The sequence below is a fragment of the Manacus vitellinus genome, unplaced genomic scaffold (assembly GCF_001715985.3).
Source record: "Manacus vitellinus isolate BGI_N305 unplaced genomic scaffold, ASM171598v3 scaffold_3_pilon, whole genome shotgun sequence".
Classification (NCBI taxonomy): Eukaryota; Metazoa; Chordata; class Aves; order Passeriformes; family Pipridae; genus Manacus; species Manacus vitellinus.
This window is the reverse complement of record NW_021940535.1, coordinates 25737677-25761804: the sequence shown is the minus strand read 5'-3', so window position 1 is coordinate 25761804 and position 24128 is coordinate 25737677. Positions and strand designations below refer to the sequence as shown.

Sequence of the window (24128 nt, the reverse complement as noted above, 5' to 3'; positions counted from 1 at the left end):
CACTCTTTCGGAACTAAAAAAAATTTTAGAACACTTACTTTTCCTGACTGCAATCTCTGAATTCTTGAATCACATACTTTTATAACATATAATAAACTGTTTATTTGATTTTTTATAGTGTTGATATCTGAAAGCAAAAACAAAGAGGATTAAGCAATGCAGGTGAGTAAATAAACACTTGTTCTGAAATACTCTAAAAATATCATTCAAAAAGTGACAATTCACATACAAAACACATCACCTCCGAAGAGGTTTTTTTCAGTTTAAATACCTTACTGATGGAAGTGAACAAAAAATACTTTTCTCTTCCCTTTTTCAGATTAATAGGTAACTGACTACCCATTGATATCTAAAGCATTACTGAAATTCAGAATCACTAGTCAAGCAGTTTCGATGTAATAGAAAGGCACTTACCTAACCAAATAGCCTATATTTAAAACAAACAATCAAACACACCAATCAATGAAACACTTATGAAAATTTAAGTTTTAACACTTCACCGGTAATTTATTTATTTTTTAAATAAAATATTTTATACTACACTGCATCAGAGCTTTTATTTTCCAAATTTTTAGAATATTTTTCACAGCTCATGCTGGTAAATGCATTTCATATTTCACAAAACAATGCAGCACTAACCATCTCCCGCTGTATCTAGAGATCGAAGATATTGCAGTTCTTCACTTGCTTTATCTTTCACTGCTTCCAACTCTCCTATATTATCACTTAATTTAATAATATTCATAAAGGCCTCATAGTTACAGTTGGAATCACGAATCTGAAACACAAAGTGTTACACTGTGAGTTATGCAAAACATCTAAAAGCACACAACGTGATTTTTCATTAAGTGAATTACTTTGATACAGCACTGCAAAGTGGCATTTTGAAAGCTCTTTGATGCTTCTAAACATTCCTTTTGATACTGAAATTTTACGTTGACTAAGAAGGAAAAAGTATGCATAGTCAAAACCTATTTCACACCATCATTTTCTCTTTTCAAGAAGTAAAACACAGACACATGGAAAGCCCATCAACCTACTTAATGAAGACCTTCTCCAAAACCCAATCAACCTTATTCTGCTATTACCTATCTCCTTAGCTAAGTAGGCAGAAAGTGGTGAGACCACTGCAAAGGTTCAGCTTTACCAAGGTCTCCTGCAATTGTACAGGCTCCCAACATTACAGTTTCTTAAGATACAGAATTACAAAGAGAATTAAAACATTCTATAATATAATCATAACCTAGAGAGGCATGGGGAAAAAAAAGAAAATAACTGAATTAATATCTTCTCTGGATCCCTAATTCTGATAGCCTTGCAAATACTACTAAGCTATTTCAATACATACTATTTTACCTCTATTGGCATAGAGTGAACCTGCTCTAGGGACTCAAAGGAATTTGTGTGAGCGAAGGAAGCCTGCTGTGCTGCCAAGATCACTGGAAACTGTGTTGTGAATGCAGCATGGAGACCAGGGGAAGATTGGCAGCTTTACAGCATGTGCATGCAGGTGCAGAGGGTCAAGTTCTAATGTTGTCTTTATTATCTGAAGCCCAAAAAAGTCACTTCACCCACATCTCTTATAAATGCTCACTTTGATATGGAAATGTAATACTTGGTCTGTACCACAGAAGTGCATTGACATAAGTTGCACGAAGCAGAGAGAATGAAGACCGGATACCATTGATCAAAGTTAATGGAAAAATCTCCATAGAAATCTGGTTTTAGAAGTAATAGTACAAGCAGTACTTGAACTTCAAACATATTGTAAAAATGTGAATTTCACAGTGAAGAGAAAAGTTGGAATTAACTTCTAATTTTATATTGAAGCTTTGTATTTTATTGCAAGAGAATTAATATCAAACCTTGGTATGCCTAGAAACCTGGAATTAAGCTTCTCTTTTTCAAAAACTGATTTTTTTATTCAAATCTGATTTTACGTCAAAGGTTCCAAAAGGAACCAGGATTTATTTCAGTCATCTCTACTTCTGACCTTAATTTCTGCAACAATCTTCATTTCATAAGACTTGTATTAAATTTTTGAAAGCATTTATTTTTCCTTATCTTTCCCCCAGCACATTTACTTCCTCATCTCAAAAAGCAAGTTTGAAAATTAATATTTGGGACATGGCCCAGGTAATAGAAAGCTTTACAAAAAACTCAGAATTCTATCTCTGGATGCAGCCAGGGGCAGTGCTCAGTAAATAAAGAACAAGGACAAGTTACAAATAAAGAACATGCAAAGGAGGAAAGGGGAATCAAAAATTGAAAAGTCTGATCCACATGAGCAATTTTTTTTCTTACTAAAGCTATGTTCCTGTAGAATAGCAGTGTGTAAATTTTTACATTAAACGGAGGAGGTTGGAGTGAAGGAACATAGGAACATTGTACACATACACTTGATTTCATTCCATAATTCTGTACACATAAGAACTTAGAAATGCAAGAGTGTTTTCAGCATAGTATTTGAATGTACACTATAAGACTAAAATACATGAATAAAAATAAAGATAACTTGGGGAAAGAAAAATTAAATTTGATTCATGAACTCTAAAGGATAATAAACTATAAGAGCAACTTTTAACTTGCTTTGCAAAAAATCAGTAATGTTAATTAAAGCATGAATATTCTCTTTATGTTAACTTTACTGTATAATACTATTTTTAAAAGTGTGTGGGCTTTTTTGCAAGTGTACTAGGGAGTTAAAGGCTTTATTTCTTCCCATTCAGTTATATTATTAAGGGTTACCACAAATAGTGCTAAAACAATTGCCCTGAAATTTCCTTAGCAGAAAACAAAAAATAAATCTTACTACTTTTCATTCTTGAGGCCTCTTAAGCTTTAAAGGACAAATTGAAAACACAATCAAGGGAAAACTTCCACAGTTACTGCAGTATTTCCTAAAGAGCCAAGTAAAACAGTCAGTGGAGTCAACTTTACACTTTGTCATACATTTGTATTAAGTCAGGCAACTTTTGACAAGCAATCACAACGAAGAGTGCAGATAATATAGATAGAGTGTGAGTGTATGTGTGGGTGTATAAAATTTAATATAGCAGCCCTAAGTTCACTATCTGCCAATATATCCATTGGTAACTTTTATACCAGACATCTATCTGCCATGATTGAAGGGAATACAGGTAAAACTTCATATGAAAATATTCTGGAAATAGCATTAATTTTAAACATTTTAAATCTTACCATCCATATGACATACTGATTAATATAATCAGGATCACTGAGCTGGTTTATTAATGGAAGAAGAATTCCTCGGGAGAGGATTTCCTGAAAAACAAAGGACAATAAATCATTTCATACATTTATTCATAATGCTAATATATCTGCAACAATTTAAAAATCACTGTGTAGAAACTAAATAAAAAACTGTAATTACAGAAAACATTTAATAGGTACTAGCACATGCTCTTCTAGTTAGCATTACAGAATGTTAATACCTCAAGAAAAGCAACATCCATTTTATTATGCTTTTCTAATGTTGCTAGAGCTAAAACAACCTTCAAAGACATTTCACATAAACTGCTCTCTGCTACTAAATACTTATCAAGAATCTACTGCAGTTAAAATACCCTAATATTAAATTAGATCAATTTTAGAAAATAAGAGTAGCAGATTAGATCTAAAATTTTTTGAGATTAAACCAAAGAATTGGGATGGGGTTTAGAATCTGTATTTACCCTGACAAAGTATCGCATGATCTTGTTCTGGAAGTCTCCAGGAGGTAGCAATATATACAGTAAAACCTCACACAGATCCCTTAGGAATCCTAGAGAAGAAGAACAATAATTTTATATTATTTGACATCTTACCTGATGTTATAAAATCCTATAGATAAATCCTTAATTTTAATTTCAAAGATACAATCATATATATCTTACAGTCCAAGCATCACAGTAGCACCTTTCAGATGGAATATAAGCAGCACTGATGTTAACCTAATTGAGAGAGATCTACCTAAAAACCAAGACAACAAAAGCCAAATTCCAAGATTAAAAAAAAAAAACAAACAAACAAAAAACAAACCCTAATATATTTTCCTTACTTTATATTTACAGGGTTTTTTTCCCCGCTCCTTCAACACTTTGCCTAAAAGGATTAACTGATTTTTTTTAATGAAGACTACAGAGTAGTGATAAGGAAGGCATATCTAACAAAAAGCAGTAAGAATCTACAAAACCATACCCTGCCTCCCAGAAAACATGTTTCTATCTTAAAATTATTCCAGTGAAAGGAGGAAGACTTACATATGTACAGACTTCATCGTAATTATAGCAATAGTATGTACAAATTAGAGTAAATATATGTGTGTAGTAGATAATCTCACTGTGAAAGTCACATGCTAAGATTTTAATATATTTCATATGGCATACGCAACTGTTAGTATTTTAATTTAGTCTCCCATATTAAAATATTAACTCAGAAGATAATATTAAGAGACCTTCTTCATCTTTGGGAGAAGTGCAGACTAGATCACGACAGACTTCTTTTTCCATTTCAACTTCAACCTCAAAGAATGTATCTACAAGTTCCTCAGCTTGATCTATAGAAACGAAAATAAAAAGAAACATGCTTTTGTAAAGATTAGAAACTTGAAAGCAAACTTCAGTTATAAAATATTTCACACATGTAAGATACTGGCCTATTCAGACTCAAATCAAAAAATATTTTACGTTACCTTTCATCTGATCGCCTTTCTCTGCTATCCTCTGCTGAGCTTTTCTGAAAACTCGAAGATGAGTGCCAAAGTCATCGACAAGTCGTGTTGTGAAATAAGGCTGCCAATCTGTTTCTTTTGACCTATTAGACAAGGACATCCAAGAAAATGAATTAATTTATCCTGAACAGAAAGAATAATAAATTTCTACTTTTTTTTCCTCCCTGCCAAGAACAACACTGATAGTAAACACGGTAAAGCAAAGAAATAAATCAGTCTTCTAATTGCCTATTCACCGGAAACAAACCAAGTATTTTAAACTACCACTTCTGCACCACATTAATATTTATGCATTAGTATTTGGGATAGTGTTCTGATTCATGACATTGCCAAATATCTGTGAGAAATTCTGATATAAATAGTTTACAACCTAGAATTAAAATACTCTCCAGGTCTTTTTCAGCCATACTTTCTACCATTTTGGAAGGTACCTAAACAAAATAATTTTCTTCTGAATTTGCAGTATATGCACAAGTGAGAAAACACACATTTCACTTGAAACTAAAAGTAATCTAATATTATCAACAATTGATTCCACAGCTTATATGAGGTAATTAACATGCCCTCCAACAATGCCCATAGGTTTACAACAGAATACAGTCACTGTTACATTTGCATAAAACTATTTCCTTATTAGTATGAAAAAGATAAGAGATATTTTCATGATGTCTGTGCCTTACTAGCCAAACACAAAATGCACTTGTGCATTATAGGTTTAATGAAGCTTGATGTTAGTGGTGGTCCTTCCCTGAACTAAGTATTCTACTACCTGAACTCTCTCAGACACCTACTTTGTTATAGCAGAATCCTTCTACAAGACTTCCTTTTTTGTGTTTGCTCCCTCGCCCTCTCTTTCTTCCCTCTCGAAAGGAATAAGGAACTCTGGAAGAAAGGGAAGCCTACTGCAAAATCTAGATGGGGATAAGAAGCAGAGCTGTCCCAAAGGGCAGTCGATAATCCTGCTCCACAAACCGCACGGTGACCGAACCGCACAGAACCACTAGGTGGCAGCCTTATACCAGGCTCCCAAGTGTGCGCCGCTCATGGAAAAAAAGAAAATTCCCCCAGTATTCATTCTCTCCAGAAGCTCACAGGGCTATATGAAATTAGTGGCGATGGTGCTAATCTAAACTGTTTCAGCTCTATCCAGCTACAGGCGTTATAAATACACTACATCATCTTCTGTGCAGAAGAACTGCTGCAGCCCTGTGAAATCGATTTGCTTTGTACAGCGGAACAAAACCCTACAGGAGCAGTGCCTGGTTTTGAAGAGCTATAGTGCTGTAGGAAAGAAAAATAAATCTGTTATAACTTGACCTGCTTTGACACAAACTCAGTGACTGATACTGTGCAATGAAGTAACTTCGCCCAACACACAAAAGCATTGAAGCTGAGTAGCCAGGTCCATTTCATGTAACCCTAGGTTTGGTTGCTGTAACATATGGTTTATTTAGCATAGTTTTCACTATTTTCAACGCTGTTTCCTAGGATTTCCATTATTCTACAATCAGTAACATTATATTATAATGAATTTTTCTTCATATTAAACCTAGATCTACATCTTCAACCCTTCTTGCCAGAAAAGTACACTGACCTACATTTTCAAGTCAACAGAGAGAGGGGTAGCACACCTTAAAATTGCTAAAAAGTTAATTATATTTAGGTGACCCACAGCCTCTTCTGAAGAGAAAACAATCAGCCCAATCGGATGAATACTTGAAATAAAAACTTAACAAAGAAGTAGGTGGATTTAAAGGCATGTGATACCTGGGCTGAGAAATCAGCCATACTAAAGAAGGTAAATAATTTCCCAGACAAATTGCTTAATCAAGTAGCGGGAAGTCAGGAAACAGCAGAAAAAACATGGAGAAATTAATAAACTATCCATTTGTTCTGAATCAACCCTATTATAAAAAATAATTTACATAGGTGACATACCATTTAATTCCCCAGACTACCATTCATTTAAAAATACCCATTGTTCTTACATATTGAAAAGCAATACCACTTTTAAAAGTTATCTGAGTTGATACACAAGTTGAATCCAAGACTTTCAGGTTGACTTACCTTGGGAGTGGCCCTACTCTTAAATGAAACAGACCTGAGTACAAAGAGGTGATGATTCACAAACTCAGTGCTTAAGTTGCAAAAAAAAAAAAAAAGGCTATTCGGTAATTTTAGACATTAATCTGAATTTGGAAATGGTCATTTTGCAAAAGACCATGACTACAAACATCATCATCTCCATTATTTCCTTAAGGGATCAGCAAAAGATTGTCGTTCTGAAATTACAGTCTTTAAATTTTACACATTCTTTCTGTAAAATGTACTGAACTATGGCAATTGATAAACTTAAATCACTTATCTACTACTATAAAACCCACAGTGTATTGATGTAAACACAAATAATCTTACCTGGCAGAAAACTGAACAAGTGCATACTGAAGAGCCTGCCTAATTTCCAGAAGAAATGATTCATCATCACTTAGTGTATAATACCAATACTGCACATAGTCTCTCAGGGAAAACTGGATTACCTGAAATTGAAAGGAGAAAAATAAATATGAACTAATGAAAAAGGACTAAAAAAATAAACAACAGGTTTTTCTGCCTGATAATGCAAGAGCACTTATCTTAAATGGTTAACACAGTGAACCATACTCCCTTACCATTATAAAATTGTGAGTGAAACAATATATTCACATACTGAAACCTCTTATTAATACTCATTTCTATGTATCATCACCACTACATTGACAGAATATAATATGCAGAAAACATACTCAAATATTGCCCAATATCCTCACCCATCCTCAGGGTTTTCTCATATCAAATATGATAAAACTTTTAAAATTCTATTTGTTGCTCAACTACTTATATATTACATAGTCAATATTTGAAAAAAAAAAAAAACCAAAACAACAAACAAAAGGTTAAATAGTACTGGTTAGAACTTACCTGTTGCAAAGGCTCATCAATTATATTTGCACCTGTCAGTCTTCTGTCAATCTTAATAGGTCTGGCTTCACGTCTCATTTCTTCTATGCACTTGAAAGAGATTGGGAAATGTAACTTTGCACATTTTAGCTCTAATTAAAAAATAGTTCTACTGTTTATGATACATATACCTTCAGTAATGACTTTAGATAACGTTTTCCCTGTTACTATAATTTATAGAAAATAAAGAATCATAGAATGATTTGGGTTAGAAGGTCATCTAGTCCAATCAATTCCCCTGCTCACTTGGACCTTGAATGTTTCCAGGGATAGGGCATCCATCACCTCCCTGAGCAACAATAATATCTGTATTTTTCACTATATAGTAAATAATGGTGAGGAACTAACCTAAAAACCTACTTCTTGCTCACTGAAAAAGAGCAAATGTTTGTTAAAATACTAAATCAGAAGGAAATAAAACAAATAGTCAGAAAAGGAGGGAAGAGGGATACACAACAGCAGCACAAGATAGTTTTTGTGCAAGACTCCAGTTCCCTACTTGATTGTGAAATCTCAGGGAGGTAATTGTTCAGTTGGGTTTTTCTCATTTCTTTATCTATCTCAATTTATTCTATATGCCAGAAGAAAAATTACTGTTTTGTACCATTGCTACTTGACAGATGAATCTTTGGAAAGTAGTTGATGAGGGGGGAAAGAAATTACTCTATAGAAGGACTTGAAACTCAGAGCAGTTAACTCCAAGAATGACTTCAACACAGCTGAGTTTAGGTTGACATATTGAAAAAGAACACCCTTTATCAGCGCTTCTCTAAGTTGAACAAATACAGTGTCTTTCTACACAGTTCTGATTAAATATGCAATAAACACCTCTATTTTCACAGAAATAACAACGCAACAACTTACACTGCTGTTCAAAATAAGCAATCATTTTTTTTGTTCTAGAGAGAAATTTCTTACTCTATTGGAAACATAGAAGAACTGCCAAAACCATAAATGAAGACATTATAAACCAAACATCCAGTGTTTCTGTTCTGTGTGACTCTCCCTAAGTATCGCTCATCCAAACCACTTAACAGTGAACAGCAGTGAAATACCTGAGACCAGAAAAAAAATCAGCCTGCTACTTAACCAACTATGTATCACAACACCAAAGTATTTTGTTGCAAAATTCTCTATATTTTTTAACTTTCAAGACAAGGGAACCATTCACTGCTACTTTAATATGAATAAAGCTGATTCACATTCAAACAATAGCCCAGCTATATACTCATGAATTTGTGAAATATTTTTGTCTTGATGGTTTCAAAAACACCAAAATGATACAGAACTGAATAATACTGAAATACTTTTACTAAGCACAACATAGTTCAAGTTGTGAAACAAAGTTGTTAAAAGAGAGTTTTGATGGACTGCATCTGTAAAAAACCACATTTGGAAAACAGAGGAAAAACAGCAGCAAAAAAAGGAGCAGCCACAAGAAAGAGAGAGAGGAACACACAGAGAATATGCAAAATTATTAGGTAAAAATCTAAATGTTCATATGCTCACAGGATCCAAGTTTTGGCTGGAGCTTCAGGAATTCATCTTATCCAACCTCCTGCTCAAAGCAGAGCTAAGTACAAGGTTAGACCATTTTTTCATATTCTTCTCCAGTGAAACATTTATGTACCCACGGCATAATTTAATTTGCTTTTGGTATGTCTGAAGACATCCAAAATTTCAAATATGTGCTTTTATTCCATTACAGGTACAACAGTTGACCATAGTCTCACTTGGAAAGCATTGCTGCCTCCCAGACACGGACATAGAAGACGAACTTAAAGGAAGGACCACACACACATGACAACAACTGTTCTATTTAACTGTCACTTCACACACAGTAAGTCTGATGCACTCTACCAGTATTAAATCATGACTTAGGAAAAACAAGCATCACTTGTTATTAAATTTGACACCTCCTTACTTCATTTTAAGCAGGTAGGAAGCACTCACAAGGAATGTGAGACATATACTCCATGTAGTACAGAGTAAAGAAACCTAGGCTCCACAAGCACATAACTGCACTGAGTGAGTAGCTTCAGACTTGCTTTGCTACACTAAAAGATATTTTTTAAGTCCTTTTTGAAACTATGTTAGGTAATTGTTAAATACAAAATATGCTTAATTTGTACTGTGCCACTATTTCCCAAATCACGGTCACAGGATTTCATGAGCAGACAAGGCACTCATTTACTCATCTGCATCAAATCTATAACATAGCATATGACCCACTGATTTAAAGAGATTCAGAAACTAGTCAGGGACCAAATATGCAACTCGCACTTTGAAGTTGTTTTCACTGTTATCTAACAGTAATTTGGCAATCTTATACTCAGTCTACAGAAACTCCTTGTCTTTTGGGCAAAGCACAGAGACATCAATTATGATAATAACCAAACATCCTGCACTTCTGTTAAACTTGGAGTGAATCTATAATTCTAACTGAAAAGAGCATTCAAGTTAACAGTTCAGAAGGCTCTGAACTTGCCCTTTGTTCAACATGGTTTTAATATAAGCCTTCAGACTTATCTTGCAGAGCCAGTACATTATTGCATCATAGAATAATAGAATCAGCCAGGTTGGAAGGGACCTCTGAGATCATCAAGTCCAACCCTTGATCCACTCCCACAGCAGTTACTAGACCATGGCACTAAGGGCCACATTCAGTCTTGTCTTAAAAACCTCCAGGGACAGAGAATCCACCACTTCCCTGGGTAGCCCATTCCAATGTCTGATTACCCTTTCTGTAAAAAATTTCTTCCTAATATCCAACCTAAACCTCCCCTGGCACAGCTTAAGACCATGCCCTCTTGTCTTACTGATAGTTGCCTGGGAGAAGAGACCAACCCACACCTGGCTACAACCTCCTTTCAGGGAGTTGTAGAGAGTGATGAGGTCTCCCCTGAGCCTCCTTTTCTCCAGGCTAAACAACCCCAGCTCCCTCAGCCTCTCCTCATAGGACTTGTGCTCGAGTCCCTTCACCAGCCTTGTTGCTCTTCTCTGGACCTGCTCCAGCACCTCAATATCCTTCCTGAACTGAGGGGAAGTATCACTGAGTATGTTGCTGACACAAAAGTTATGTAAGGCTTGCAAAAAGAAAAGCAAGTCCAATCCTAATTTTTAAGCCTCCCTGTGTGTGCAAACAAAAAAAAATAGCAGAAAGATATATGGTCTTCCATCAAGTGTACATTAAGTATTTCTCCTTAATGTGAAGTTTTCGTTATATATTCACTAATAAGTATAATAAGCAGCAATCAGGGAAACCTACTAGCACCAAATCCTGTGTCGTAACTTACAGTACATTCTACACATTATTTCCATCCACAATTTTGGTGCTCTGTATTATAAATAACTTCTGTAAAATCAAGCACTTGAACATTTATCTTAATCTAAAAAAATCTCTAAATAACAAAAAAAAAATCAAAACAATCAATAAAGTTCTGATTGTCTTTCTTGAAAAGAGCTGCTTATTTATTTCAGATTACTTCTCAGAGTAACACAAAAAAATTTTATATTAAGGTGAATTCAGTTTCTATTTGGTTCATGGAAGAAGTACAACCTATATAGACTAGCCACTAGAAAAAATATTCCTAGTTCAAGACCACTTAGGGTCACCATGGTTTTAAACATGAAAACAATTTCAAGTTAAAAATATTACTTTCCATATAGATAAGTCAGCAGAAATTTAATGCAGAAATAGCAAATAAGAATCACAAGCAAACTACAAATTTGGTTTCAGTTAGGACTCATCTCTTCTTGCACTGTTACTGAAAAACTCAGCTACACTATCTAATGCAATTTTAATACAATGGCAAAAAAGAAATGCAAAACACTATTGTAGAAGACAGATTCTAGTTGGTGAACAGCTCCAAAAAGCATTTTGTAAGTCAGCTAAAAATAAATACCTTTGATACTACAAAACTTAAATCCAGAGATTAGTCAAGGCAGGTCAGTTGAGAAAAGTGATGTGTCAATAATCCATACTCAAATCAGAAGTGAAACTACTGCAATTGCAAAGATTACACAAAAACCTCCGAAAGATTTTATTCTTTTATAAAGTAACCAGAGCACACATATGCACTGAGATAAAAAAAGTAACATTAATATTAAAAAAGTTTTCATCTATGTATTGGAAATTTAAAAGACAGAAAAACTTCTTTAAATCTTCTCTCAAAACAGAATGACATAAGTAACACTCCACAATCCATGTAAGCACTAAATTCTATACCACACCAAGAACACTAGTCCTGTAAGATGAGGTTTCATTAGTGGAACAGAATCATTAGTTGATTGCTGACTTTCCCTTTTTCAGTCTTAACTGTTTTTCATTTGGACCATTGACCTTATTTTACAGTTTAGAACATACTTAAGTTGTAGATTTATTTCAACAATTTAAGTGAAAAGGCCACTTACCAACCAGTCACAAAAAAGTTCAGTGATTAGAAAACATAATGCTCAATCACAAGATAAATTTCTGTGTTACTACTGATAACGTTGAACATTCATGCCCTTTCATACACAACATGAAGTGTAGTTACCTGATGGCTAAGAAAGAGCAGGATGTTAGAGTAAAAACAGCTATAAGACTAAATCTAACATAACTAGCAATCTTGGGGTTAAACTGTTTTCTCTATTCTGATGCATGTAAATGGATTAGGCCAAGATATATCTAAACTTCTGAGCTACCAAGATGTATTGGTTCATAAACCAGGAATTCCTAGAAATTCTACCTCTTGGCTACTAACAATTTTTTCTGTACTAAACAGATGCAGATTTATCCAATGAGGAACTGTGAATTTAGGTCCATTAACCAAAATGATCTGTTAAGAATTCAGAAAAGGAAAGTTGAAAAGTGGAAAAAGGCACAATTTTTAGATTAAAACTGATTATTAGTGTCATTCTAATTTCCCAAGTTATAAAATCTGATCTAGAAGTTAGACCAGAAAACCTTCCTTACCTTAGGGATCCCAACTGATGTACAAGGGAGAAATGAATGTTCGCACTGTTCAAGGTATTTTTCTGAGTTGCTTTTTCCAAATAAAAGAGTAACCACAAAACCCCTAAAATGGAAAAAGAAAGACCAGCTACAACAACAGCCATCTTTCCCCACTTCTAGAAAGTATTTCACAGAAAGTTACAGAATGACAATATATGACAGTTTGCTTACTCTCCTACTCTTTCACAGTGTAGTGTGCTGCTTAAAATAACTGACACAATACTGAGTATGAAGTTTCCCAGTCTTGTATTACATGTCTTCGTATATTCTTATCACATAGCAGCTCTGTAAAGCACAGTTTACACTACAGAGACTGCTGCATGAGAAGAACATGTGATAACACACTGTCTATGCTCACAAATATGAAAGAGGGGGACATGGAGAGAGTGGTACATACAGAAGTTGCTCCCTTGGTATTTATACAAAGATTCTTTTACTTCGACACTATGAAGAAATAAACTTTTTAGTGATATGTTTAGGCCACTCCACTGTAGCATAAGCCACAAAAGCACAGTCCAAAAATAAACTGATGTAGTAAGCATAACTAACCACTGATTGCGTATGTTTAAAGATTGCACTCAAACTTGCTACAACAGCAATAATTTATTTACAGCTTACAGCACTAGGGCACAAGAGTACATAAACATAAAGCTAGTTTTACTAAGAAAGGGATGAAAACCTAACCTTTGTGCCAATTATAGCATAAGCAAAGTACTTAGCTTTTGAAATATCAAGTGTATTGAAAAAAAAAAAGTCACTACTGCTCAGACTAGCCTGGGGATGGCTAAACATGCACAGCCTTTTAGAGAAATTTCAAAGCATTCAATTTAGAGGTAAGCTGACCAGTATTTGTGACCACAGGACCTCACAAAGCTATTTAGGCTTGAAATGTGGTGAAATAATACATTCTTTTAATATAGATTGCTGTTGATATATGATACTCACAAGACTAGAGAAAAATTCCTATCCAAGCTAAAATATGACATTTGAAGTTTTTAATTTCCAAAATGGGAACCGTTCTTGTTAAGTCCCCCAGAGGGTCAGTAATTCAGAAGTAGGGAGGTGGTCATTTATACCTCAACAACTCCAGAAAGGAGAAAAAAAAAAAAAAGCTACTGAAAATTATTACCAGTAACTAGGCAATGCATAAGAAAAGTTCACTTGATACCCTAATTTCCTTATAGCTGTCTTTATCCGCCAAGTGACAGCAAAAAATAAAAGCAGGTCTAATTGTCCTTCTGCTCCAGATAAATTTTAAATCATAACACCAATGGTGCTAGTAGCATCATAATTCAGTTCAAGGACAAAAACTTGTTTAGAAAAATTTCAATATTAGTTTCACTAATATTTGGTTGTTTTGTTTTTAATTATTAAAAAGTTTGGATTTTCTTTTGATTATCTATGACTTTTCTATTAGAAACCTCAGCTGTCTTTTAAAGAAAGCAGTATACTCAAATTTGGCCTAAAATCAGTTTTAACTTCAAACATTTATCATCAAGTTGCTTCTCTTCTTTCATTCAAAAGGACTGAAGCCTTGGAAATAACTACTATAGATTATATCTCTGTTTTTTCTCAAATGTTTTGATACTCTTAAAGTTAATGACTCATTCAAAAACACTAATACCACCAATATAGTTTAAAAATATGCTCATCTTCTTAGATGCCTTTAAGTATTTTCACTTTTAAGCTAGAAATACTAGGAGCTTCTGCTTCTATGCAGAAATTCTCTAATTTAAAACCTTGTGTGCCTTAGAGAAGGATACATAATCTCATGATTCAGGGCATCCATTAGCTAAGCAGAATCTTGTAGTGTAAATGCTTATCTAATTCATCAAGAGGATTCTCAATATGGTGAATGAGATATGATTTTATTTTTCTCTAAATGAATTGATCAGGAAAAGGAAAAGATTGTATTTTACTTGTTTTTTTAAAATTTCTTCCAAAGATTACTGGAAGGCCAGCTTTTCTCAAGGACAGAGTAACAACAGAACAAAGGTAAAAGACAGAAAAGTGAAGATGACAGATTTATCATTTTCCCCTCAAGTCTGAAAAGTAACAGACTCAGCTGAATGCTTTGTGAAAGTCAAAAAGCAGCTTCAGAACCATTCCTGATTTGGTCAGCAGTTAGAATCATCAACATAGGCAGCCAATCACATATATATGGATGTGATTGAGTATCAATTATTATGGGTTTTGATGACAGAGCAAATTCCCTCAAATGACAAAGCAATTGATGATCCAAGAAATTTCAATTTTTGCAACATCAGAAGCCCAAGCCTGGTGGGAGAGCCACAGTTCACATAATTTTTATTTTACTTCCTTAGGACTGAAAGAGAGAAAGAAAGAAAATAAGGTAATTAATGCTTAGTAGAAAGAGAAGGCAGATGGAAACCAACAGGCCCAGCATTCAGGTTGAATGATCAGCACCAACACTTGAAAAAGAGGCAAAAAGTGTTTCATGAAGAATAACACCCTGTAATATTCCACACAGGTTAAGGAAACAATAACTATATTTTGCCTCCTGTTTTTGGTGGAAAGAGCTCAGTTCCCTATGTGATGAGCTACCAGATCCTGAATCGAAAAAGGTTATCATAAATCAGCCTTGAAACAAAATGAAACAAGGAGAAATTTTGATTTAGAACTTCTATTCATATATACAAATGGTTTCAGTATTCTTCCACGTACACAAAAAACTGATACTACGTTTACTAAAAGTGATCTGTGCAAACACACAGTTGAGATTAAATCAAAAAGAAATAACTAGCACATAATAGAAGTTAAACAGTATAAACAGACTGATTATATTGATACAGATATGGCATCACCATTGTTTTCCTGCATAGCCCACTGGTGTATAATTTAAATGCTTAGGTCAATGCTAAGAATGCAACCAGCTACGATTCAGCATTTTCTTTTGCTTAAACTGCAAAATGGGACAACAGCTGGACTTTCAGTTAGAGAAAGTCAGAAACCTTTGATACGGGTCACTTTTGCTTTTTTTGAACAAAGTATAAAAACCTAGAAGTAACGTAAAATTCAACCATAAAATTCTAGCATAAAAAATCCCTATCCAAAATTGTTATTTTGCTCCAGAAAAGGATATGATAAATATTATGGACACTATAATAATCAGGAACAAAACTACATTTTTATTTTCCAAATTTATGTACATGATGTTACGACATAAAATTGCAAATTGTAAGTGGAAAAGTTACTTTGTAACATTAATTTGTTTATAAGAGAAATATGATGAACAATTTGGCTAAACTTCTAGGGAATTAATTCAAAAAAAGGAAAAAGTAGGCAAGAATAATTTAGATATAAATCTGTTTGACCTAGTTGGCACTCACGCTTCTGTGTGCTGAATGTTAACGTGTGTCACTCTGAAAAAGATTAAGTGTAAAAAATGGCCAGATCACAGCCTGAGCCAAAATGCGTATGTTAAAGTAATGAAGTGATGACATTCTACTGGAAGGGCTGAGACCTGACATCTATGTCAAGTAAACACATCATAGGGAGATGGATACAAATTCTGCTTTAACAGATACACTACCACTAGATGAATTTATCCTTAATAAGATGAAGGTTTACTGACTAGCTACAAAAATTAACCAAAGCAGCAGAAGAACCACAGAGTTTACTTGAGAATGAGTGAGCACAGGCACCACAGGCATTCTCATGGTGGCAAATTGTAGCTGGCTTCAGACACACTCTATGAGACACTGCTTTGACTGTTAGCTTTGAAAAGCCAAGCTACTGAAATTGAGCAAGAATGAAGAAGAAGCTCTTATTTTTCATACTGCAAATACTAAGGAAGTGGTAGTACAAAACAGTAAACAGAGGAAATCTTGCCCTTTGGACAGACTCCTTGCTTTTTCCTCTGGACAAACAGCCAGTAAAATATGATAAACATACATGCATCAAGACTTAACAAGACAAAAGCATTTACTTGGAGTTAGTTTTACGTTAACTAAATCCTCATTCTAGAAGACTGACTATTCTGATTTCTCAGAGATGGAATGCCGAACTTAATCCAGTTGAAACCCAGGCATAGCATCTCTAATCCTAGCTACAAAACTCTTATTACATTTTTGATGAGACATACAGGAATATACATACATTCCATACTGTATTGAATAAGAAGGTTAAAAGAGTGTTCCAAAGAAAGGGAAAAAATACTTAAAGGTAGCCCACACACCCCATTAGAATTCAGGCAGGTCTTGGACAGCCTAGAAATGTTGTTATTCTGCAGATTAGTCTTATGAGAGAGAAGAAGGAGGAACAGCCCATTAAGACATTTTGACCTGGCATCGAAAATGAAAGTTTTAATGGTTACAAGGCAGACACTATAATATACAATGTAATAATGGTGCTAAAGACTATAAAAACTTCACCTGTTTGCTTCTTTTCTGTCTACATAAAGTACAAAATGTCTACAGTTGCTGACCTGATCTACTTGTTCAAAGTGTAGCATCATTTCCAAATACCCAAGAAAGCATCCACTAGCTTCCCTCATGAATCAAGTGTCTTAGGAAATGAGATTGTGATAGAAAAGGAGGCATAATTACTTAGTAAGTGCCCGGGAAAAGAACTGACACAGTAATAGAAAGTAGGAACTGAAATAAACATTGGTTTTACATCAGCATTTGTCCTCTAACACTCATTATAAATAGCCAAACTGAGATTTCAAGGAAAAAAAAATTTTCATAAAAAGCTGCTCAAATGTGGAAATATTAATTACATAAAGCCACTACAGATCTTCAGAGCAAGTTATTTGCTAAAATTCACATTCAAATTTTACTTTCATAGATAATTACACAAAACACTAAGTAGTATACTTACCCACCCACAAAGCAGAGGATATAAAATGCAAAGTAAAATATAGCGAAGGGTCCAAAAGTTACTAGAAAAAGCACAAGGCCAAGACTTCCCCATCCCCATATGGAAAGACTGGTCTGTAATGAAGAACACATAGAAAAGGAACAGTTAATATGAAATTCATACAACTTTAAATCTCCAGAGCAATATTTGCAGTTTCTACAAAGCTTGATACATTGTAATTAGATAGGAAATAAGTTTTGCTTGATGAAATAAAAATTACCGTTGTTTTAAAGACTATATTGCTATCAAATATGCCCCTGTTATATTGTGGGCTAGTAGTCCAGCTAAGCCAAAATTAGAGAATTTTTCTTTCAAATACTGTTACTCATCTCTAATTTTGGATGCAACTATCACCCTTTAGGGTGTCATTTCTTTTTCTTCTCTACCCTCATTTTGCGCACTTTTGTTCCTTGAGATCCCTCCCTTCTCCTTCCGCGTGAAAAGTTCACTGACATTTCCAAGAAAAAAGCAGGTTTTGTGACAGAACGGGAAGAGACAGAATACAACATTGTTTTACACACCTAAACATGTTATTTTCTACAACCAAGCAGTGCTATTCCTTCCCTAGACCAAAGCAGTTGCAAGACTAAAATGGTGTCCCTTTCTCCAGTAAAGTCACAGATGGGTCAACAGGTGCTCCAAATATTTCATGCAAGTATATTCTTACTCTCCCCCGTAAACAAAAGGGAGGAAAGTGATTACTACCTCTAACTATTACTACCACAGAAATTAAGGGCATTCAAACAATCCTTTGAAACATCCAAGTATGATTTTCTTTTAAAACCAGGACATTTTATATATATATAAAAACAACAACAACAACAAAAAAAAAGGCAAAAGAGATCCCAGATTAACACTTTTTCCACACAGGCATTACCACATTCCTAGAAGAGATCTGGTTTAGCAGGCAGGACTAAATACTTTGGCAGGGGTGGGGAGACAAGGGTTGTTTGAAAAATCCATGGGGCACTTAAAGCCAGCCACAAGAACATCTGTGAGATTGGTGGGATTTTGCATAAATGCAACAGTGCTTCACCTGCACTGGTGGAGCTATCAGAAATACAAAAAAAAGCAGCAAGATTCAGGTTATTGTGCCAATACAGGTTACAGTATAAGTGCATTTATATACGCACATATATACACACATGATCTATCTACATAGACAGATGTGTGTAAGCACATACATATACGTATAGGCAGGGTAACCTAAAAAACCACAGTAGGGAAAACCTGACCAATCTTAGCTACAATAGTTTTTAGACCTTCACAATGTTGCAATGCAGTCAACAAAGCTTACATAAATTTAATTCAACCCAGTCTCTAGCTCAATCTGGAAAGCATGTTTCAGCCAAGTCCCAAGAGTGTGAAACCAATGATGACAAGTATTTATAGGCCACCAAAACCGTTCCAGTTCTAAGGTTCTCAACTTCTTTTTCTTTTTGTTGTCTAATTTACACCTTTCCTAACAGTGATCAAATGATACCCTGATGGGAACTCAGACAACTGCTATGTCAACAAGTAACACTAAGGAAGTATTTAAATAAACTTGTCTTGCAGTTTGACATTTAGAGAACAAGCAGAGATTGAACACCATATTTGCAGAGAGCTGTTTTTTAGCTTTTAATATGGAAGACAGGGGAAGCTTCGCTACAACCCATTGCTCTCAAGGACTACTTAGATTTCACAGGATTAAAAAAAAAAAAAAAATCAACTTTTTCAAAACAAAGTTTTAAAAATCCTATGAACAACGAAGACTCTGACATAAAGCAGCTTTGATTATTTCTGAGAGCAACACCAAAAAGCAAAATCACTCTGAGGAGAGACTGTTTCACAAATCTAAACTGTAATAATCAGAATTATTTAATTCTTCCTAGTTATAAGTTTAATGGAACATAGAGATGAAATTCTATTTTCTTCCTAGTTAAGTTTCTTAGCAAATGATATAATCTATACTGGCTTTTTTCTTAGTTTTGAGGCTGGGAAAAATTAAACATACAAGTACATAGATGAGTGTAATTAAAGTGCTGCAATTAAAATACTGCATTGCAAGTTATTCAATTCTATTCAAGCTGAAAAAGTGCTTTATTAGATGATATAAACCATACAATCCACACAGCTAAAACACTGAATTGGTGCTACAGTAAAAAAAGAAAAATCTTGATCATGATTGAGTAGATTTTGTTGTTTTGTTGACTCAGGATAAGTAAATGCAGTAGATAATTGTGTCCTTCCAGTACCTGAAGAGAGGCTACAGGAAAGATGGAGAGAGACTATTTACAAGGGCATGTAGTGTGTCCATGACAGGACAAGGGGGAATGGATTCAAACTGAAAGTGAGTAGGTTTAGATTGGATATTAGGGAAAAATTCTTTACTATGAGGGTGGTGAGGCACTGGAACAGGTTGCCCAGAGAAGTTGTGAACGCCCCATCCACTTAATTTAAGGGACCAGCTCTGAGCAATCTGGTCTAGTAGAATGTGTTCCTACCCATTGCAAGGGGCTTAGAACTAGATGATTTTCAAGGTCCCTTCCAACCTAAACCATCCTATGATTTGATGATAAACTCTTCGGAGGGTAGAGAAGAGAGACATGCCAATCTACAAAAACAAACAAACAAAAAAACCAAAACAACCTGGGTAACGCAACAATTAAAGTGAAAACAAGATCTCACTGTACATCTAAATTTCAATATAAAAAGAAGGCTCTGCCTAATTATGCCCTCAGAAATACATTTTAAAACTTCTACAGAACACTACAAGCATCAGGAAGATAAGGAAGATATGCACACAGAAAATAACATTTAATCAGGATCTTTTTTTTGGTCAAAAAACCAGTATGCTTAATGGTGTCATTTTAAAAAGTTTGAGTTCTAAATATGGGGTAAGCACTCTAAATGACTTAATTAAACTAGATGGCAGGATGCATATTCAGAGTTGGATGAATGCATAATTAACAAAGAAAGTTCTATAACTCTAACAAATAAAACAGTAACCTTTTGTCCTCTGCTCTAGTTTTGCAATTTAGCATATGGCTACAGAGATTCAAATCTCATTTGGTATTTTAATAGGATTTCTTAAAATTATACAACTTGGTACACTGCAGCAAGTACAACAGATACTGGCCCAATTTTTGTATACTCTAAATGTGTAGTTTATAGTCTTACAGATTTTGAGACATTCAAAGGGATTTAATCATCAGGATGGTACCCTTTTGGCTGACTGTAAAAAAAACTTCTGCTAACTTTACACTTCTAAAAGGCACGTCAGCAGTATAACTCCTAGGAAAAAAAATGAAAACTTAGCGTAAAGTTCCTTAAACACATCAAAATCAACTAATAAAAGAATATCTAAACATTACACAAATATGACTACACAGCTGATCAGTATAAAAATAGGTTCAGGTATTTAAATTCAAACTCCGCTTGCAACTTATTTCCAAATCAGTTTTATGATATTATTTTTTTAGAAGATTCACAGATTTACTAAAGCTCTGTCTAGCCTTACTAAAGTTAACTGCTTATTACTCTTGACAGAAAGAACAAGTCAGTCTTCTGAATAAATGGTATAAATGCTGGCATTTAAGTCACAGCCATGCAGACCCTTTAAGAGAAGCTGACATGCCCTAGGTTGGAAGGGCAAACTTTCAAGCTGAACTGGCATAGTGCTGTTCACTGACTTTAAAGGAAGGAGGGACAGTTACCTAAAGGCTAAAGAAGTACACAAGCCTTAGTCCCGTGGTAGGCATGTTTAGGTACATACCGTGTCCATACACACATGCACACATGGATAAAGGATCTTTATTGCAGAACAACTGTTCCACCTCACCAGTTGTAGCCATTTTTGCTTACCACCACTACAGATACCGTATGTTTGCCCCACCATCACCACTTCTTAGCTTTCAAGTCTAAGATTTCACAGAGTTCTGCAGTGTATTACTAAGGTTATATATACAGTGGGCTAATGGAGCATCATGGTCACACACGGTAACTTTGTACAGTATGGAACTGGTTTAGCAAATTAAATTGCAGTTGAAGTAAAGGGTTGTCTGTAGGCTCAAACAGTGCACTGCAGAGCCTTATCAGGTGAGAACAAACACACACAGGTGAATACTAACACGTGTTTGATTCAGCTTTTAGAGACAACAAGACTATCACCTTAATGACACCACCAGTTGGGTTTTTTTTACCAGGTTTTTCGCACTGAACTCTTTTCCCACAGTATACAGCCAACTACTAAAAGTAGTACATTAAGATTTGCTTTCTTATATACATCTGCTTTCTCTTTCTTTGGTTCCTGCTTCCTAACCACTGCGGAGGTCAATAAAACTAAGATGATCTCAGGGAGGCAAGAAGCTGGAATGCTTTTATTCGTACAAAACTGGTATTTTTCTAGGTCTGAGGTACTCATGGTGGCATATTCATAAGGAGTCTGGGTTTATTCTAAACAAGGGTTTTCACAGGGATGACATCAAGGGAAAACCCAGGTTAACAAATCTTGATGGAGGTTTTTTCCCAGTCTCTGTCAGCCCAAGGTTTTTGTTTAAACCTAGCAGTTTTCTTTTTCTCATATCCAAATTTTGAAATCCAGCAAATCACTGCAACATTTTGATGGTCTTAGCTGCATACCCTTATGGCTAGCAGTGCTAAGCTAAGACTGACTATGTGACTTAACATGACCATTCACACAGGACCTTATATAAATCCACAACACCAATTATTTATTCCCATAAAAAGCATAATTATATCTTACAGGTAGCTCCAGGAGGTTTCTTGTTTGCCTAATCCAGCTGACAAAGCTTTCAGACCTTTGCCTCTCTCCCATCTTTAAGCAAAATCCTCAGCCTTGACACACCTTTCTCTTAAAATGATTCACCAGGGTAACATAGGTTTGTTGTTTGGATTTAAACTAGTGCTGTCAATTTTAGCCTGCAACTGGCAGTAAGATATACAAGTGTCTCTAGTTTAGTGCAAAACAAGTGCTACTCCAGAAGTCCAGATGACAGGTTCTTCCTGTCCTCCTCGGTGCCGCCAAACAGCGGACACACGTGTTTTCTCTCGAGGCTCCAGGTGCCACTGTACTCTCACTCCAGCAAAAAGCTGTTCCCAGCACTTGTCTCTCTTCACAATTTCCCCACATGTTCAGAGTAACTGTGGTTCCAAGGTTGGAGATGCAGTACAAGAGGAAATAAAGAACACCCATACAGAAAAGTCAGGCTGTGGAATCACCTACTTGTCAATCTTAAAGCTTCAGCAGAATACTACTTAAGTCTTACAGCAGCATCCGACAGACCTGTACCACTTGGGAAGATTGCTGATTATGACTGGTTTCAAATGTAATGGTTCCAACAAAATAATTTGAACTTTGAAAGAACAGTGTCATTTAAAAATAAAAACATGTTTCTTTGCTTACAATTCCTTTACTGTGTTCATCAAATTACATTTGTCCATTCGTACGTTAAAAATTACTGTAGCTGACCTGTCCCAAACAAGACATTGATAATCAAACCACTGCTTTCCATTTGGGTAGTTGAAACTATTAGAGTTTTTCTAATATGCTATACCAAATGTATTTAATGCCTCCTCTGGGCTCACATTAAAAAAAATTGTCAGAGATTACATATAAAGTAGATGTCAAGTTTAATTTTGTTAATTCTACACATCTGCCTTTTAATTTGACTTCCATTTTGAGTGTAAATGGAGCATGTTCACATATAAACCTTTCTACAATTAAGGTGAGTGTCATTTTTGTCAAGTGATTAAAAACATTATTTTAGGTTTCAAATTACTGTCTCTTCACTAGCATGACAAGTAAAATTAGAAAGCTGTACCAACTGGAGTGCCAATTTCACTCCAGAGAAATTGTTATGTTACAGTACTCAGAGAAATATTTAACAGTTGTAAAATAAACCATCAACAACTCTGTAGCTACCTTCTCCCATCTGGAAAAGTTACAGCAATCAACTGAAGGACATGTCAAAGAGGGTTTTGAAGAGTTCTGCATATTATGATTTCCTAACATCACTAAAGGTCTCTTTTTAACGTCTTTCTTCTTATCCTTTCTCCTTTTTCCTTCCTTAGCCCAAAAGGGCAAAGTAAAACAAAACCCTGAGCTCCACTGCCACTTCAGACTATGTAAAAATAATTGTAGTGAATCTACACAACAATTTACTGCAGTACTCACAAGAAAACTCTTGAGATTTTCTTAAATTTTTTTAAAAGGAACTTTACGTAGTCTATTTTGCTTTTACTGCTCTAAGTTTAGATTGATTATTTTTCCCAAAACAAGCTTAAAATACTGAAGCATATAAATATACACTGATCATCCTTTAAATAAATAAAATTACACAATTAATGTTAAGAGTTAAGAAGTTTGGCCAATGAAGTTTTTTCTGGATAAGTGCTGTATTCCTGCTGATCCTTCTGGGTTAAGAGGCTGGAAACTCTCCTTCCCTGTTACACAAGAGTCCACCTGTCCACTCTCTACCTCACCTCTTCTGCTCAATGCACACCTTGCATGTCAAATGG

The 24128-nt window shown here is 34.9% G+C and overlaps 1 protein-coding gene across 3 annotated transcripts in view; it reads right to left on the bottom strand.

Annotated features, from left to right (window-relative positions):
• SNX13 (sorting nexin 13) overlaps positions 1 to 17680 on the bottom strand; it is a 46183-nt gene extending 28503 nt beyond the window's left edge. For 2 of the 3 annotated variants that reach the window (XM_025895393.1, XM_025895394.1), the window contains exons 1-10: positions 17568 to 17680; positions 12687 to 12789; positions 7691 to 7780; positions 7148 to 7269; positions 4694 to 4815; positions 4457 to 4558; positions 3696 to 3784; positions 3202 to 3285; positions 640 to 778; positions 39 to 127 (exon numbers count right to left, since the gene is read on the bottom strand). In XM_025895393.1, coding sequence (XP_025751178.1) covers positions 39 to 127; positions 640 to 778; positions 3202 to 3285; positions 3696 to 3784; positions 4457 to 4558; positions 4694 to 4815; positions 7148 to 7269; positions 7691 to 7768 — 825 coding nt within the window. In that variant the 5' untranslated portion in view covers positions 7769 to 7780; positions 12687 to 12789; positions 17568 to 17680. The remainder of the gene's footprint in view (positions 1 to 38; positions 128 to 639; positions 779 to 3201; positions 3286 to 3695; positions 3785 to 4456; positions 4559 to 4693; positions 4816 to 7147; positions 7270 to 7690; positions 7781 to 12686; positions 12790 to 17567) is intronic. The other variant, XM_025895392.1, reaches the window with a different exon arrangement.
• Positions 17681 to 24128: the final 6448 nt, after the last annotated feature.